This window comes from Trachemys scripta, chromosome 9 (genome assembly GCF_013100865.1).
Source record: "Trachemys scripta elegans isolate TJP31775 chromosome 9, CAS_Tse_1.0, whole genome shotgun sequence".
NCBI lineage: Eukaryota > Metazoa > Chordata > Testudines > Emydidae > Trachemys > Trachemys scripta.
In genome coordinates, this window is record NC_048306.1 from 55,695,514 (window position 1) to 55,713,247 (window position 17,734).

A 17,734-nucleotide genomic window follows, 5' to 3' on the forward strand; every position below is an offset into this window, starting at 1 on the left:
CCCCCCCCCCCCCCCCCCCTCGCCATGAATTCTCTAGGATGATCGCTGTACCCCTCCCCCCCACCGCGTGGCTGGTATCAGGGAAGATCCCTGCAGGCACCAAACTAACCCCCTCCCCGCCGCCGCCCCCCTCCCACCATGAATTCTCTGGGATGATCACAGTACCCCTCCCCCCACCGCGTGGCTGGTAACAGGGAAGATCCCAGGCCAATTTCCCATCTGCGCTTGGCTAACTGCAGGGAAGGATTTATTTTCCGCCACAGGCAAACATCCCAGTAGGAACGGCCACTTCTGTCCCCTTAATTAAGTTCCCGTATTTCAACCAGGTTACCAGGAGTGATATCACTCTCCTGAGGATTACACAACAAGATAAAGAACGGATGTTGCTTGAATGCCAGCAAACACCGGGACCATACGCTGCCAGGCTTTGTCAGGCAATGATACCAGATTACTTGCTGCAAGCATGGCGTGGTCAAGTGTCCTACCATGGAGGAGGGAATAAAGATGCACTGCCCAGAAACCTTCTGGCAAGGCTTTCGGAGTACCTCCAGGAGAGCTTCATGGAGATGTCCCTGGAGGATTTCCGCTCCATCCCCATACACGTTAACAGACTTTTCCAGTAGCTACAGACTTTTCCAGTAACTGAACTGACCGCGAATGCAAAGTCAGGCAAAGTAATCATTAAAAACCGTTTGCTTTTAAAACAAGTTTTATATTTTAAAAGGTAAACTCACCTGAGGTCCCTTCCATGGGGTCAGAGTCTTGGGTACTGGCTTGGGAGGCTTGGGAGGGTACTTCAGTCAGGGTGATAAAAAGATCCTGACTGTTGGGGAGAATGGAGTACTGTGTGCTCTCTGCAAGCTCATCCTCATCCTCCTCCTCTCCCCCATCGGCAGAATCCTCAGGCGTCGCTGATGAGACTATCCCCGACCCAGAATCCACGAACACAGGTGGGGTAGTGGTGGCAGCCCCCCCTAGAATTGCATGCAGCTCGGCATAGAAGCGGCATGTCCGCGGCTCTGACCCGGAGCGACCGTTTGCCTCCTTTGTTTTTTGATAGGCTTGTCTGAGCTCCTTGACTTTCACGCGGCACTGATCTGAGTCCCTATTGTGGCCTCTCTCCATCATGCCCTTGGAGATTTTTTCAAAAGTTTTTGCATTTCGTCTTTTAGAACGAAGTTCTGCAAGCACTGAATCCTCTCCCCATACAGCGATCAGATCCAGTACCTCCCTCACGGTCCATGCTAGTGCTCTTTTTCGATTATCAGCCTGCATGGTTACCTGTGCTGATGAGCTATCTGTGGTCACCTGTGCTCTCCACGCTGGGCAAACAGGAAATGGAATTCAAATGTTCGTGGGGCTTTTCCTGTCTACCTGGCCAGTGCATCCGAGTATAGATTGCTGTCCAGAGCGATCACAATGATGCACTGTGGGATAGCTCCCGGAGGCCAATACCATCGAATTGCGGCCACACTAACCCTAATTCGAATTGCTAAAATCGATTTTGGCACTACTCCGCTCGTCGGGGTGGAGTACAGAAATCGATTTAAAGGGCCCTTTACATCGAAATAAATAGCGTCGTTGTGTGGACGGTTGCAGGGTTAATTCGAATTAAAGCTGATAAATCCGAATTAAAGTCGTAGTGTAGACCAGGCCCAAGGCCATGTGCTTCGGAGCAAATGAACAGAACAGGTAATCATCAAGTGATCCATCCCCTGTTGCCCATTCCCAGCTTCTGGCAAACAGGCTAGGGACACTCAGAGCATGGGTGTTGCATCCTTCCCCATCCTGGCTAATAGCCACTGATGGACCTAGTCTCCAGGAATTTATCTAGTTCTTTTTTTAATCCTGTTATAGTTTTGGTCTTCACAGCATCCCCTGGCAAAGAGTTCCATGGCTTGACTTTATGTTGTGTGAAGAAGTACTTCCTTTTGTTTTTTTTTTAAACCTGCTACCTATTTCATTGGGTGACTGCTAGTTCTTGTGTTATGTGAAGGATTAAATAACATTTCCTTATTCACTTTCTTCACACCAGTCAAGATTTTATAGACCTCTATCATATCCCCCCTTAGTTGTCTCTTTTCTAAGCTGAAAATTCCCAGTCATTTTAATCTCTCCTCCTGTTTCATACCCCTAATCATTTTAGTTGCACTCTGTACCTTTTCCAATTCCACTATATCTTTTTTGGGATGGGGTGACCAGATCTGCACACAGTATTCAAGGTGTGCACGTACCATGGATTTATATAAAGGCAATATGATATTTTCTGTCTTATCTATCCCTTTCTTAATGATTCCCAACATTCTGTTTGCTTTTTTGACTGCCGCTGCACATTGAGTAGATGTTTTCAGAGAACTATCCACGACTCCAAGATCTCTTTCTTGAGTGTTAACAGCTAATTCAGACTTCATCATTTTGTATGTATAGTTGAGATTGTTTTCCAATGTGCATTACTTTGCATTTATCAATATTGAATTTCATCTGCCATTTTGTTGCCCAGTCACCCAGTTTTGTGAGATCCTTTTGTAACTCTTCGCAGTCTGCCTGGGACTTAACTATCTTGAATAGTTTTGTATCATCTGCAATTTTTGCCACTTCACTGTTTACCCATTTCCCCAGATCATTTATGAATATATTGAAGAGTAATGGTCCCAGTACCAACCCCTCAGGGATACCACTATTTATCTCTCTCCATTCTGAAAATGGATAATTTATTCCCACCCTTTGTTTCCCATCTTTTAACCAGTTACTGATCCATGAGAGGACTTCCCTCTTATCCCATGATGGCTTACTTTTCAAAAGTCAATTTAAATTAAAATACTTTTTTTTTTAATTATATATTTTTTAGAAATCTAGACCTGTTATGTGTTTTGGTGTAACTTGCATTATCCTTATGTTAAATTTGCATTACCCTAACAAAACATTTACTTTATTCATATCTCTTTTATACGTTGCAGGTCAAAGTGAAAACAAAAAGACAAAAAAAAAATACAACAATTTTTCCACTCAAAGGCCTCAAAAACTAACCAAGGTGAAGAACGCATCAAGAACCAAGAATATATCAACATGTCTTCTGAAGGTTAAAGTGGTATATCTACATCCGACCAGTCCGAAGCACAAATACACTGAAGAAACAGTGTCTCCAAAACCTAAAGGCAGTTCCCAATGTTTGTCGGTCCAAATGTTCCCATTTATTGAAATTACAAAAGATGGCTACTGGTGCACCTCTTGCAAAAAAGCTTACGAAGAAGGAAAACTTCCCAATGCTATAATTGGTAGAAGTGAGGAGCTTGGTTTGTCAAACCGATCAGCAAAGCCAATGCTGACAAACTACATGAAAAGGCTGCAAAACACCAGGCCTCTGGAATGCATCCACATGCAGAAAGCCTTATAAGCCCACTTTCAAAGCCAATTTTACAAGTACTTAATGAGGCTGTTAAGAATGCTGGAGACACAATACAGTTCAGGCGAACAAACATGGCTGTGGCATCCTACTTTCTATTTAAGCAAGAGATACCACACACTACAAACTGGAAGCCAATGTTAAGTGCACTGTCACTTGTTCATCCTGAAGTTGAACACTGGTTCCGAACAAGACCAGCAAATGCTCACTATCTTTCTGCAAGAAACTCAACGGACTGGCTAGAAGCATGCAGTGCAACAGTGAAAGACTCAACAGTTGAAAAAGTGAAGAACTCTCGCACCACATTAAAAAAATGTGCATACATGGCTGATGAATGCACCGATGCAAATGGGCATCAAGTATTAAGTCGTTGTGTACGTTATCTTGATGTCAGGGGTAGGCCAGTAGATGCATTTCTAGATGTTCAATTATAGAAGACACATCAGCTGCATCTGTGACAACCCACATCTTAGAAGAGTTAAATGCTTGTCAATTGGACCCCAAACAGATGGCTGCTTGTGCATTTGATGGAGCTGCAAACTTCTCTGGAAGACATGGTGGAGTACAAGCTTTGCTCAGAGAAAAGTGTAACCCTAATCTGTCCTGTACACACTGCAGAGGCCATCTACTTCAACTAGCGCTAGTACGAGCTGCAGAATCTTCAAAAGACATTAAAGAAGGTATAAATTTAATGTCTTCATTATATTCTTTTTTCAGCAAGAGTCCAAAAAGACTAAATATCTTGGAAAATATAGAAGATACACTGGGACTGAAATTCAAATTAGTCCAACCTGGGAAAACCCGCTGGCTTTCTCATGAGTGATCCTTGGCTGTTGTCTTAAAATTACTCCAGCCGTTATTACTGGCTTTGGAAAGTATCTACCAAGATGGGATGGATCTAAGTAGTGAGGCTGGTGGATTACTTTTGCTACTACATTCAGAGAAGACTATTGCCATTCTCTCTCTCGTAATTCTACTGTTGAATCCTTAAGTGAAGAGGACAAGAAGTGTTTGTTAAGACAACTGAAAAAGTACACAGACTTGATTCTTAAAAATCTACAACAGCGACTTTTAGATTCTACTCAACCTCTACATAGCTTTTACAGATGCCTGTCCTATAAAACACCAACAGTTGAGTGGAGTGAGGCACTACCAGCAATGGGGCTGCTATGTGATCAGGTCAGAATAGAGAATTTGAACGCGTAGTGGAATATCATACAACAAATGAATGAAGATTTGACTTCAACTTCTTTTTTATCATCACTAGTGGCTCGACCCGATCTTTGTGTTCAGTTTCCTGGGATGAAAGAAGTAGGAATTCATCTCTTGCTACTCCCAGTCACAACAGCTACAGCTGAGCGTTCTTTTTCATCATTGAATAGAATTTTATGTTCTGAAAGAAATCGCGTTCTGCCTGATCATGTGAATGAACTAATGAGCATATCAATTGAAGGAATGGAAGTACTGGACACACAAGAAGCCACTAAAGATGAATGCATTGCATTCAAGAAGTTCATTACAGAGTTGTGCAAAATTATAACAAGAAACCAAGAAGGATGTAGACGTAGTGCTTCATAGAAGGCTTTTATCAGAGGGGTAACCGTGTTAGTCTGGATCTGAAGAAAGTGACAAAGAGTCCTGTGGCACCTTATAGACTAACAGAAGTATTGGAGCATAAGCTTTCGTGGGTGAATACCCACTTCGTCAGACGCATGTCTTCACCCACGAAAGCTTATGCTCCAATGCTTCTGTTTGTCTATAAGATGCCACAGGACTCTTTGTCGCTTTTTATAGAAGGCTTGATTAGCCAACTTTAATTTGTGTGATGATTTTAAAACATGAGTTAAATCTAATAAACTGGTCATGAAACATTTTTCAGTTTTTACTATGGTGTCATACAGCCCACCTTCACTCTCACGGTCTCACCCCCATCAGCCCTGACACTCCTCCACCCCCCTCCCTCCCCTGTAAATTCAAACACCCTCCCTAATTTCAATTCCTGGGGAAACCACTGGCTTCACCAACCTCCACCACAGTACTGATAGTTCACCTGCCTGTAGCAGATTAGAGTAGCCAGCTTCCAGATGGCAAGAGAAACCAGCTGCTGGACTGGTATGGCTTCCTGCACTTGTGTGTCCTCATGCTGGTGTGGCAGGGTAAGCATCTCAGCTCCATGAAAGTGACCTTCCTCATGCTGTGCAGGCCGATGAGCTGGTGCCAGGCCTGGGAAGGAGAGTCCATTCAGCAGGCACCCAAGGCAGGGTGCAGGGGGCCCACACAGGTGCTATCCTGGACCCTGCAGAGAAATGGGCCTGCTCCCTCAGGGTGGGCAGCCCCAGGTATAGGGTGCGCTGACGCTAGAGCAGGGTTGGCAGATGCCTGCAGCACAAAGCGGAGCCAGCTGCTGTATGTTTATCAAGGTCCTCCAGAGACGAGCTAGCCCCTGCCTTGCCCGCAGTGCTGGGCTACGCAGCACCGTCCGCTCAGGGCAGGGTGGAGGAGGCTGACCTGAAATGGATGGGGGAAGTGGGGTGGGCAGGGTTTAGGGGAGCAGGAAAGCGGGACTAGGACAGGAGGGCTGGGCAGGGTATGGGGGGACTGGGACAGGATAGGGTGTGGGGGGAGTGGGGCAGGAAGGCTGGGCAGGGTGTAGGGGAAGTGGGGCAGTCTGGGTGCAGGGAAGAGTGGGGTGGGAGGGCTGGGCAGGGTGTGGGGCAGACTGGGTGTGTGTGCGCGAAGTGGGGCGGTAGAGTTGGGAAGGGCAAGGTGTGGGGTAGGCTAGTTTTGGGGAGAGTGGGGCAAGCTGGACAGGGGGTGGGGGCTGAGTAGGTATGTTCAGGGGGAGTGGGACAAGGCAGGGTGTGGGAGGAATGAGGTAGGTGGGCTGGGTGTGCAGGGGTGGGGGGCTGGGAAGGAGGGGGGAGTGAGGGGGCTGGGCATGTGGGTGAGTGGGGCAGGGCTAGGCTGGGTGTGGGGACAGTGGATAGGGTATTGGTGGGAGTGAGGTGGACTGGTTGTAGAAGGGTCAGGGGGCTGGGCAGGGTGTGTGGGGGAGTGGGGCTGGGCTGGGTGTGGCAGGGCCAGCTCCAGGCACCAGCTAGCGAGCAGGTGCTTGGGGCGGCATGTCGGGCTCTTCCACGGCAATTAGGCGGAGGGTCCCTGTCCTTCGCGGAGGGAGGGACCTACCGCTGAATTGTCCCCGAAGAAGAAAGCAGCGCGGTGGAGCTGCCGCCGATCATGATAGTGGCTTTTTTTTTTCCCGCTGCTTGGGGCGGCAAAAACCCTGGAGCCAGCCCTGGGGAGTGGGGCAGAGGATAGGTTATTGGGGGGAGTGAGATGGACTGGGTGTGAAAGGGTCAGAGGGCTGGGCTAGGAGTGGGGTGAGGTGGGCTGGGCAGGGTNTGGGTGTGAAAGGGTCAGAGGGCTGGGCTAGGAGTGGGGTGAGGTGGGCTGGGCAGGGTGTGTGGAGAAGTGGAGGTGGACTGGGTGTGGAAGGGGCAGGGGGCTGGGCTAGGAGTGGGGTGAGGTGGGCCGAGCAGGGTGTGTGAGGTAGTGGAGTTGGGTGTGGAAGGGGCTGGGCTAAGAGGGGACTAACAGGAGCGCGTCCAGAGAACCTGGCTTCTGGAGCTGTTTCTGGCGCCACCCGTGCCAGGCAGGCGAGGGAACTTCCCGGCGCGACCTTAACTCTCCACCCCGCCCTGCTCCTGGAGTCTGGGAATAAAGTTCAGGGGCGGCCGCCAGGCGCGGGCTGTGAACTCGCCGTGCGAGCGCAGGGCGGCTCCCGCCTGTCCTCCGCGCGCCTGGCCATGGCCACTGACGAACTGGCCCAGAAGCTGCAGCGCCGGCTGCTGCTAGAAGAGAGCGGGCCGGAGCCCGCGCCCGGCGGAGAGGAGGCAGCAGCAGGCTGGGCGTCTGGCCCGGCCGGACAGGAGGAGGAGGGTAGGAGCTCCATGCTCGCCAGTGCCGATTCGGAGCTGGGCGCCAAGCTGAGCCGCAGGCAGGATATCAACGAGGGCATGGCCCAGCCCCGCCAGGCTAAGGTCTTCAACCCCTACACCGAATTCAAGGAGTTCAGCCGGCGGCAGATCAAGGACATGGAGCAGATGTTCCGACTGTAAGCAGATCCCCGCGCCTGCCCCCTACCCCACCCCGTCGCAGAGCGCCTACCCCTGGCTAGCCGTCAGCCGGGCGAGTGCTCAGGGGGCTGGCTAGCCCCGTGCCCAGGAGGACTCGGGCTGTCTTTGGTTGGCGCCGGTGAGCGGGCTGACTGGTTGGCTGAGTTTTGGGGAGCGATTCTACAGCCCCAGTGTGGGTGGTGAGAGACACAGGGGAGAGGGTAACTTCGGGAATTCTGTGCAGACAGGCCCTACTGAGTCCTGCTCTAGCTCTGACAGAGGTGAGAGCGAAACCAGCATTTAAAATGTGGGTTCTTGCATTGTAGCCCTTACCACATTATACGGGTGCGAATGAATGAGGTTAGGTTGCTCTGACTCTGGGAATTGATAGGCTTAATTGGGCTGCTGCTGACTGTTTGAGACTCCGACTGCAGAACCCTAATGTATTTTCATCGGAGACCAAAACTTTTCTCCTCTCTCCCCACCCCTCCATACCACCGGTTGCTTCTTCCTCTCTGAATCATGTCTGATTTGGCAAGTGTTTGCCGCTTTATCATTCCAGAAAAGTCACATTGTAGCAGAAACACTTGACCCTTCACTGTTTTCCCTGCCTCTAGCATCAAACCGCAGTTATATTTAGCATGTTCCTCTAAAAATGACTGTTTGCCATTTGTTTTAGTAACTCAAATACTCTTTAAAAACAGGCTTCTCATGTTTGTTAACATGCTGTTTTGCAGATTCCTGAAAAAATATTCCATGGCATTCCTCCAAAACTTGGCTCTGTAAAAATATAAACCTCATTCCTGTAGAATGCTTTATCTTATTTCAAAACTGGGTGGTGAGCATGAATCTTGAGTTGCCTGGAAGAAAAAATAAAAGTTTACTATTGAAATAAAGGGCTTCCTTAATACTTTCCTTTTTAACTCACCTTTAAAGCAGGCTCAGTGGAGTATTCTGCACACAAAACTAACCTCTTTTCAGTGTCTGATGTCACAATTGCCAGTTTTGCTGTAGTGTCTTCAACTGAATCACTGGTATAGTGCAGTTCTTGGAAGCTGTGCTGGCTTTTTCTATTCTGAAAGCTTTCAAAACACTGCGAAAAACTTTTTTAAATACACTTTGTAAACTGTTGTGTGCACAAAATGGGGAAGCTGAGCCTCAAACAGCACTAACTCTGCTTCTTCTCTGAGTGGATGTTAACACAGCCTGTCCTCCCCATCCATTTTCCCTCTCCTAACTTTAATCTTCCTGTTGATCTCAGCCACAATTCCAGCTATTTATCTACTACCTGGTGACTCCCTCCTTACCTCTCTCCACTCACCTGCCATAGCTCCTCTTTTTCTTTTTGTGGAAGACTGCACCAACTTTTTCAACAAGATCCTTCCACCATCCCCATGCAGATCCTTCCCTTATTTCCATTGATGCCTATTTGTTGTCTATCTCTGGCTCTTACCCAAAGTAACAGGTACAGGTTGATATCTACGCTGCCCACGTTACAGCACGGCTGTGACATGGGCAATGTAGACACGCTTTATTGCTGGGGGAGAGCTTTTCCGGCGGTTTAAAAAAAAAATAAAAATAAAACCACCCCGAACGAGTGGTGGTAGCTTCTGTACTGGCACTTTTCAGTGCTAAAACTTTTGTCGCTCAGGTGTGTTTTTTCACACCACTGAACTACTAAAGTTTTAGTGCTGAAAGTGGCTGAGACAGCCTTTGACTACAAATCTTCCTTCCCTTCATTCTCAACTCCTCCCTCTTTCTTATATGCATCTTCCTCTCAAAATACAAACATTCCTTGGTGTTGCCCAGTCTCAGAAGCCCCACTTGCTACTCCTCTGAACTCAGAGTGCCTACACTTGTTGTCTTGAGTGCCCTGCTTGGATTTTCAGTTGGATTTTCTGTTTTGTTTTAAATATCTTTGCATTCAGCTCTGCCATCATGCCTATAAGAAATCATCCAATTAGCAATGGGCCTTTGTCTATAGACAAATAATTATCAGTTGTGACATTACAAGGGGGTGTTGTAGCTGAGTAGGAGCTAGTTAGGGTGTCTTTAGGAAATTTAAAATGATGTGTGTATTGGTGTTCGCTCTTGCTTATGCTCCTAGAAGATGGATTAGTGGAGGTAGGGGGGTTTTCAAACCATGCTGCTGTTGATGCAACTTTCTTTGCAGCTAATCTTTAATTTGAGTAAAATGGTTATTTTTGTCACCATTGTTTTGGAACAAGACCCTTTGCCAGTTGAATGAGATGCTTCGCTAATTAAACCAATTAATCTGGGAGAGGAGGAAGAAGAGAGTAAATCCAGGTGGAAATGAATGAATGATAATGAGTCTCTTCCAGCTCAAATAACACAGAAAAACAAAACAATTAAAATATAAAACATGAGGGATTCAGCAAGAGGACTGCATTCAGTTCTGGCAATCTGAACAGAGCTCTTGCCTATAAAACTTATCTGGCTGCAAAGTTCAGTAGCCGCTGATAGCTCTGTTTAATATGACAACCCTGGAAGAGTACTAACTCCTGTCCATTGTTTAATTGCATTGCATAGTGGCCCTCTTCCCTTTTAGTTGTGTGGTTTTTTTTTAACATATGAAGGTGATAGGATAGAAGAGTTTTCAACCTAATACACAGAAGAGTTGTATGTTGTGTGCACTCATTCATTGTGCTTGTTCTCGTATTATGCAGGAGAAGTGCATGACCTCTTCAACTTTGATTAGGTTAAGACCAGCTTTTGATTTTGTACAGCAATTGGAAATGAAAGGCTAACTAATGACTCCTCTTGAGTAATGATGCCCCTTGGTGACAAAAGTTTCTGAGCTTTGAGTGGTGGCAATAAATCAAGTCTCAGCTGCCACCCACTAGGCAATTCTTGCACATTCTCTAAAACAGGATTTACCTAAGTAGGCCATTTTCCTGAAGGACTGGCTCAGGTGGGGGATATGGATGGGCTGGCCTCTCAGTTTCCCCTGGTACAGCCCTTGTTCCAGCTCAGGTGGTAGCTAGGGGATTCCTCATGATGCCTCTCTTTTCTCTGTTCCACCCATTTATATATCTTTTGCATAAGGTGGGAATCTTTTGTCCCTCTGAGTTCTCACCCCCACCCCCTTCTCAATGGAAAAGCACTAGGTTAAAGATGGATTTCAGTTTAGGTGACATGATCGCATGTCACTGTAAGACTTCATTACCCCTTGCCAGCACACACACATACAGGAAGACTTACAGGTAAAACAGAGCCATCTGCAATCAATTGTCCTGGTTAATGGGAGTCATCAAGATTCCAAACCACCATTAATGGCCCACCCTTTGCATAATTACAATAGGCCCTCAGTTATATTTCATATTTCTAGTTTCAGATACAAGAGTGGTACATTTATACAAATAGGATGATCACACTCAGTAGATTATAAGCTTTGTAATGATACCTTACAAGAGACCTTTTATATAAAGCAGGTTCCAGTTACATTAGCATATTTTCATAAAATCATATAGAGTGCAACGTCACACCCCTCATTCCATCATAGCCTTTGTCACCTCTGAAAATATAGGGAGCTTCAGAAAGGAGGTGTTTCCAAGATGACAGCGCAGACTAGTGCAAGTGACAATAGAGGCTGCAATACAACAATCCAGAAAAATAAGGTACCTGATGAGATTGAACTTCCGAAAGGCTGACCTGGGAAGGCTTTTCCTCTGAATTGAATGGATCTGTCTGTAATAGTACTCCAGCCCACAAGCACTCTGGCAAACTTGTCTCCCTGGTGTGGAAGATTGCCCAAAAGCCCATCCCCAGGAGATGTCCGACACTAGATGTGCCTGGACTTTCAGAACAAACCAGCCAACAATATAAGAGAGATTCAGAACTGTTTGACTTGGATCCCTTCAGTGAAGAAACCATTGGGCTCAGGGAAATGCTTATGAGAGAGATCAGAAAGGAGTGGCACAGCCTCTGGGGGACCTGACTGAAACAACAAGCCTGTGCCATAATAGTAAAAAGCATGGGTCACCATTTGCAATATTAACCCTGATAGACATCAACCAAAGCCTATCGTCACAGTCTCTCCTAACCAAGTCGCACACCAACTCAACTTAAATGGTAAACCAGCCCACAAAGCAAAGTGCAAAATGAAACAGGCTAAGCAGGAACTCTGCTGTTTCTTGAGAGATTGCAGAGTCCACAATGAGCAGGTCAACACTGCGGAACCGGCAGTAACCATGAAAATCCCGAAGTGTGGAAAGGGCGTGGGACTCAATGGAGTATCTATTTGAACACTACTTCACTTTGGGATGAGAGCAAAGAAGTGGCCACTTGACTTCTTGAATTCTTGCATGGTGTCAAGGCTGATTCCACACTCTGGCACTTTGATTGCAGAAGGTGGGGGCCCTCAAGGGTTCTAAAAATTTAATACTGGCCACTCCAGCCTTGTATTAAACTCCCAAGGTTACAGCTTCTCTCTGACCTTGGATTGGTAGATGCTGCCACCACCCAACTGCAAAAACCCCTTTGAGAACCCAGGAAGGTGCACTTGGGAATTCCTTCCTGTGGGGTACCCTCAAGCACTTTCACACCCCTTCCGGGGAAGAGCTGAAAAAGAAAAACAAAGGAAATCAGCTGTTGCCACCAGCTAAATAAACAACATGCACAAACCTCTTAGGACACACAAATCCAATCCTGTTCTTAAAAAAGTTAAATTTTATTAAAACAAAAAGAAAATACATCTGGAAACTGAGGCTATTGCTAGATTTTAAAAAGAGCAAATACAAGGATTAAGCATCAAGAATTGTTTCTTGAGGTCCAGCTTCAAGCTTACAAGCAAAACAAAAGCATTTGGGGTTAGCACAGAGGAGTCCACAAGCCATAAAGAAATAATAAAAAAAAAGAAATAAACCTAATGGTGCCTTCCTAGACATTCCCTCGTCTACTTGCATATCTGGGCTTTCAGATGAGTAGTTGCTAGCTATGATCTGATGATTTTTCATACCTGGCCCAAAGCTTTTTACAGCATCATTGCTCTGTCCCCTGTCTCCAGAGAACAACAGACAAAAGTGGAGTCTTGTTTCAATTTTAAAAAATTCTAGCCTTCCCTTTGGCTCTTTTGGAGAGGTGCCAACTCGCTTCCTTTTACCTATGCAGGGAACTTTTTAACCCTTTATAGGTAAAGCAAGTAGAGAACAACTACTACGAGGGATTTTATAGCTAACGGGCTGGCTGGAGGTCCATAAAAGGGAGCTCTCCCCCATTCATTTATCACACATGGAGACAATGCAGATACCCAGGCTGTGGAGATAAGCTAAAATGGTTTCACATAAACCACATATAGAACTGAACTCTGCAAAGACTTACTGACCGATATCCTTACTCTGCTCAACCTACAAGCATATAACTGGATGAAAATGTGTATAATTGCGTAATAGTGGAAGGGCAGCTGACTGACGACCAAGTCAGTTTCCACACAAGACATTCATTCTGTGGTCAAGTTGTAAACCTAACTCAATACATTGAAGATGGCTTCAAAACCTGCAAAATGACGGGCTATTTGTTGAACTGTCAAGTGCTTATGACACTATGAACTGAAACTGCCATTGAGAAATGGCAAGATGGTCCAGGTCATGTACACTCTGCTCAAAAATTGATGTTACTTCATCAAGTCAGATGGTCAGTGAAGCAGATGGCATACTCAGTGGAATGGATTGCCCTAAGGTTCAGTACTATCACCCTTGCTGTTTATTGTCTACACAAATAAACAATCAGAATTCCCTGTATGTGAAAATTAACTTGTACAGATCTTTATGTTGCCATCCAGTCAAAAGATTTGAGAACTTTGAGTGCATTCTAACTGGCCTCCTGAGTGTACTTGGAGAATACTGTCGCATGTTGTTCCTGACTGCCAACCCAAGTAAGACATCAGTGTATACCTTCCACCTAAAACACAGACAGGCCAAGCAAAAAGTCCAGTCATTGTGGTATGGTACAGTCCTTGAGTACTATGAACATCCAGTGTACTTTGGGGTTGCATTAGACTGAATGCTGACATTCAGAGAGCGCATGAAGTTGAAAAAGAAAGTGAACTCTAGGAAACTGGTCAACACAAACTGGGGAGCTGAACCCAAAACACTCAGAGCATCTAGTCTCATCCTGTGTTGTTCAATCTCAGAATACAGTGTCCCACTATGGTCCTGCTCAAGCCATTCACACAGAATTGATACTGCACTTTTTATCAATACTGTAGGTTTTTCACAGGGACTTTGAAATGGACTCCCACACTGTCACTATACTGCCTCGCAGCAGTTACACTACTGTTAGTGAGGTGGAATGTCTTTAGTAAAAAGGAGAGACAAAAATAGGTATGTGATCCAAGAAACGCACTGCATGGACACATTCAACCACTCAAGAGGCTGAAGTCCAGAAAGAGCTTTGCCCCTGAAAATCCCTTCCACAAAATACCACGATGGAAGGCTGCAGAGTAACAAAATGATGCAAAATGCTGATGGTCTTGGAGAACCTGGTTCTTTCAAAACAACTCCCTCCAGGCACTGACCTTGAATGAAAACACTGGTGTACTCTAAATTGGGGCAGGAGCTGGGCTGGTAAAGGCTGGTGACAATATGACCGAGTGGAAGCTGACCCCAAATGTAATTGTGTAGAGCCTAATCAAACACTTGGACACTGCCTGATATGATGCCTTCTGCCAACATCCTGTTCTCCCAAGGAACTATTCACAATAAATGATTACACCAGATTGTGGCTGCAGTTTTGGAGCAATAAGCTATGATGATGGCCTATCGGACCTCTTATCAAAGCATGAAAGAGAGAATGAAATCCACTATAAAGGATCTACATATTCTTCAAGTGCTCGTTTTGGGTAGGCCTTCAACACAGGTTGAAGAGGTGGCACAGTTTGCCTCCATCTTTCTGGAGAAGGCTCATCTTTTGAAAATTTGGAAAGGTTGTTTCAAAGACCAATAAGACCAGCATTGAGGAGGATGATCTAGACAATGAAATTGCCAGACAAGCTCACAGGACTGAGCCTTGTCTGTACTACAAATGCATTGCTGGTATAATTATATTGGCATAGCCCCCTAGTGTAGATGTGGCGTATGCCAGCAGAAGAAGTTTTTCTATTGGCTTAGTAACACCATCTCCTCAAACTGCATTAGCTATAGCAACAGAAGCACTTAGGTCAGCATAGTTGTCTACACTGGGGGTTGTGCCTGTGCAGCTGTGTCAAGTGTGGTGGAGGTTTTCTACACTGCTGCCTGACATAGCTATGCCAGCAAAATGTTGTAGGGTAGACCTGACCTGAGAATGTAAGGAGTGAGGTGACGAATTGAGGCACCCTGGAATATGCTCCTACTCACCATAAGCGAGGGGTAGATCTTCATTATGGAAGTGAGATAGTACTGAAGGGAACTTCACATCTAGCTAATATGGGGAGTCAGTTTCATTTAGTTTGTTTGCTCTTGGGTACCAGCTGAGAGAACTACTTGAGGCGCCTCCAGGAACTAATGACAAACTAGATTAGAATTCTGCAAACCAGAGAAACTGGGAAGATGGCCAAAAAGCAACCAACAGTATCATGAAGAGCGCTAGCAGCAGCAAGAGCCAAGCGAAGGAAGATTAGAATCTGAATTACAGACTTTAGGCATGTTGGAGTCTGTGCAAACAGGAATCTATCTTGTAAACAATTGCAAGTGCATAAATAAAAATGGGGCATGTAACTTCCAGAAGGAGATTTGGCTAGAGAGAATATTTGGACAGATGGCAGTGACTGAAAGGACAGACTCTCAGAGGAGAGGGTATAATGGGTAGTGTTGAAGTGATAGTTGGAGCAAATTAGACCCCCAACACACAAGCAATATGCTTTTGACTAAAATGGGAATTGTGTATTCAAATACATAGTCTGGCACTAAGAGTTCTCACTAGTTGGTGAGTAGTGCTGTACTTCTAAGGTGTCACTTAAAGTAGCCAGTGTCTTGGTATGTGGGTCTGTACAAGGACTACTGATTGATGTTTTGGGCTAGTACTGTCCCAGGCTGCCTACTGACTGCTCTGATCATTCTGCTGCTGCTTGCTTCCTGCTGGTTGGTTGGTTTTGTTCTTCTCCCACAGAGCTGTCCTTCTAAGGAGGACCTGTGAAACAATTTCTCAGTCCACTTCCTTCCCCCTCCCCAAAATGTTCAGCATGATCATACGTGCATGCAAAGGGACAGCCCTGGGATTTTGGGAAGAATCTGTACAATGAAAATCTAAGGTATCCCTTACTTTATTTAAAAACAGGGCATCAGAGATGGCTCACTCAGTCTCCTGCTGCAAAAGTGAAGCATGACTTTATGTTGAGCTCCATGTATTGCCAAACACTTAGGCATTTCAGTGGACATTTCCCCAAATGAGCTCACAGATCTGGAATCCACTAGCTCTCAGCCATTAGAATTTTGTGTGCATTCTGGTGAATTTTAACACTTGCAATGATCTATTAGTCTTTATAATCTATGCAACACCTCCATGAAGTAGGCAGAGCAGTGGTACTGAAGGCAGAAACTATGTATTTGGGTGGTTGTTACTACTTCAAGCCAGGCGGTGTGGCAGAACCCCAGCACCCCTAGGTCCAGCACCTCTGAGGCAAAGTAAAGGAGGAGAGGAACACAAGGGCTAAGTGACTTGACTAGGGCATTTATGGACATGGTATCAGACCTAGGATTAGAACTCCATTCCTGTACTTAATTCGCTATCTTGGGTTGTCTCTTGTGCTGTTGAGCTACCCTTCATAATAACTGGAGATCACAATAATTCCTCATCAGAGGAGTTTGCTTCAAGGCAGGCAGCCAGGAGGGAACCTGTGGTGGCCCTAGTACCATCAGTAACATTCAGGCCTGGTCTACACTATGGGGTTAGGTCGAATTTAGCCGTGTTAAGTCTATTTAAAAATGAATGCGTCCACACAACCAACCCCGTTCTGTCGACCTAAAGGGCTCTTAAAATAGACTTCTGTACTCCTCCCCAGCAAGGGGAGTAGCGCTAAAATCGACTTTGCTGGGTCCAATTTGGGGTAGTGTGGATGCAAATAGACGGTATTGGCCTCCGGGAGCTATCCCAGAGTGCTCCATTGTGACCGCTCTGGACTGCACTAGCCAGGAACACAGGAAAAGCCCCGGGAACTTTTGAATTTTACTTCCTGTTTGGTCAGCGTGGCGAGCGAACTCAGCAGCACAGGTGACCATGCAGTCCCCCCAGAATCGGAGAGCGTAGAATGTTTCTACGCTCCCCCCATCATCTCGGTCCCTGAGGTTATCGCAGATTAGATGGCAAAAAAGAAAAAAAAAAAACGCACTCACGATGACGTGTTTTCCGAGCTCATGCAGTCCTACCGCACTGATAGGGCACAGCATGGAGGCATTCAGTGGCAGAGGCCAGGAAAGAATTAAGTGAGCACGAAGAGTGGAGGCAGGACGCGATGCTGAGGCTAATGGGAGAGCAAATGGACATGATGAAGCGTCTGTTGGAGCTGCAGGAAAGCCAACAAGAGCAGAGATCCCCGCTACATCCACTGTATAACTTCCTCCCCATGTTCCTAGCCTCCTCACCCAGATGCCCAAGAACATGAGGGGGAGGCTCCGGGCACCCAGCCACTCCACTCCAGAGGATGGCCCAAGCAACAGAAGGCTGTCATTCAAACAGTTTGATTTTTAGTGTGGCTACAATAAGCAATGTGGCCCTGTCCTTCCCTCCTCCCCCACCCCACCCAGGCTACCTTGTCCGTTATCTCATTTTTATTTTTTTTAAATTAATAAAGAAAGAATGCATGGTTTCAAAACAAGTTACTTTATTTCGAAGTGGGGAGGGTGGTTGGCTTACAGGGAATTAAAATCAACAAAGGGGGCAGGTTTGTATCATGGAGAAACACACACAACTGTCACACCGAAGCCTGGCCAGTCATGAAACTGGTTTTCAAAGCTTCTCTGATGCGCAGCACGCCTTGCTGTGCTCTTCTAATCGCCCTGGTGTCTGGCTGCTCAAAATTGGATGCCAGGCAATTTGCCTCAACGTCCCACCCTGACATAAATGTCTTCCCCTCCCTCCCCCCACCACTCTCACATATATTATGGAGCACACAGCAAGAAGCAATAACAATGGGAATGTTGGTGGCGCTGAGGTCTGACCAACAGCGCCAGAGAGCTGTTAAACGTCCAAAGACACATTCTACCACCATTCTGCACTTGCT

At 46.2% G+C, this 17,734-nt stretch overlaps 1 protein-coding gene across 1 annotated transcript in view; it reads left to right on the forward strand.

Moving 5' to 3' along the window:
* The first annotated feature begins 7,032 nt into the window (after positions 1-7,032).
* The window catches only part of EFHD1 (EF-hand domain family member D1), a 45,435-nt gene continuing 34,733 nt past the window's right edge, over positions 7,033-17,734 (forward strand). The window contains exon 1 of the mRNA XM_034781529.1: positions 7,033-7,517. Within this exon, the coding sequence (XP_034637420.1) occupies positions 7,210-7,517 (308 nt within the window). The 5' untranslated portion in view covers positions 7,033-7,209. The remainder of the gene's footprint in view (positions 7,518-17,734) is intronic.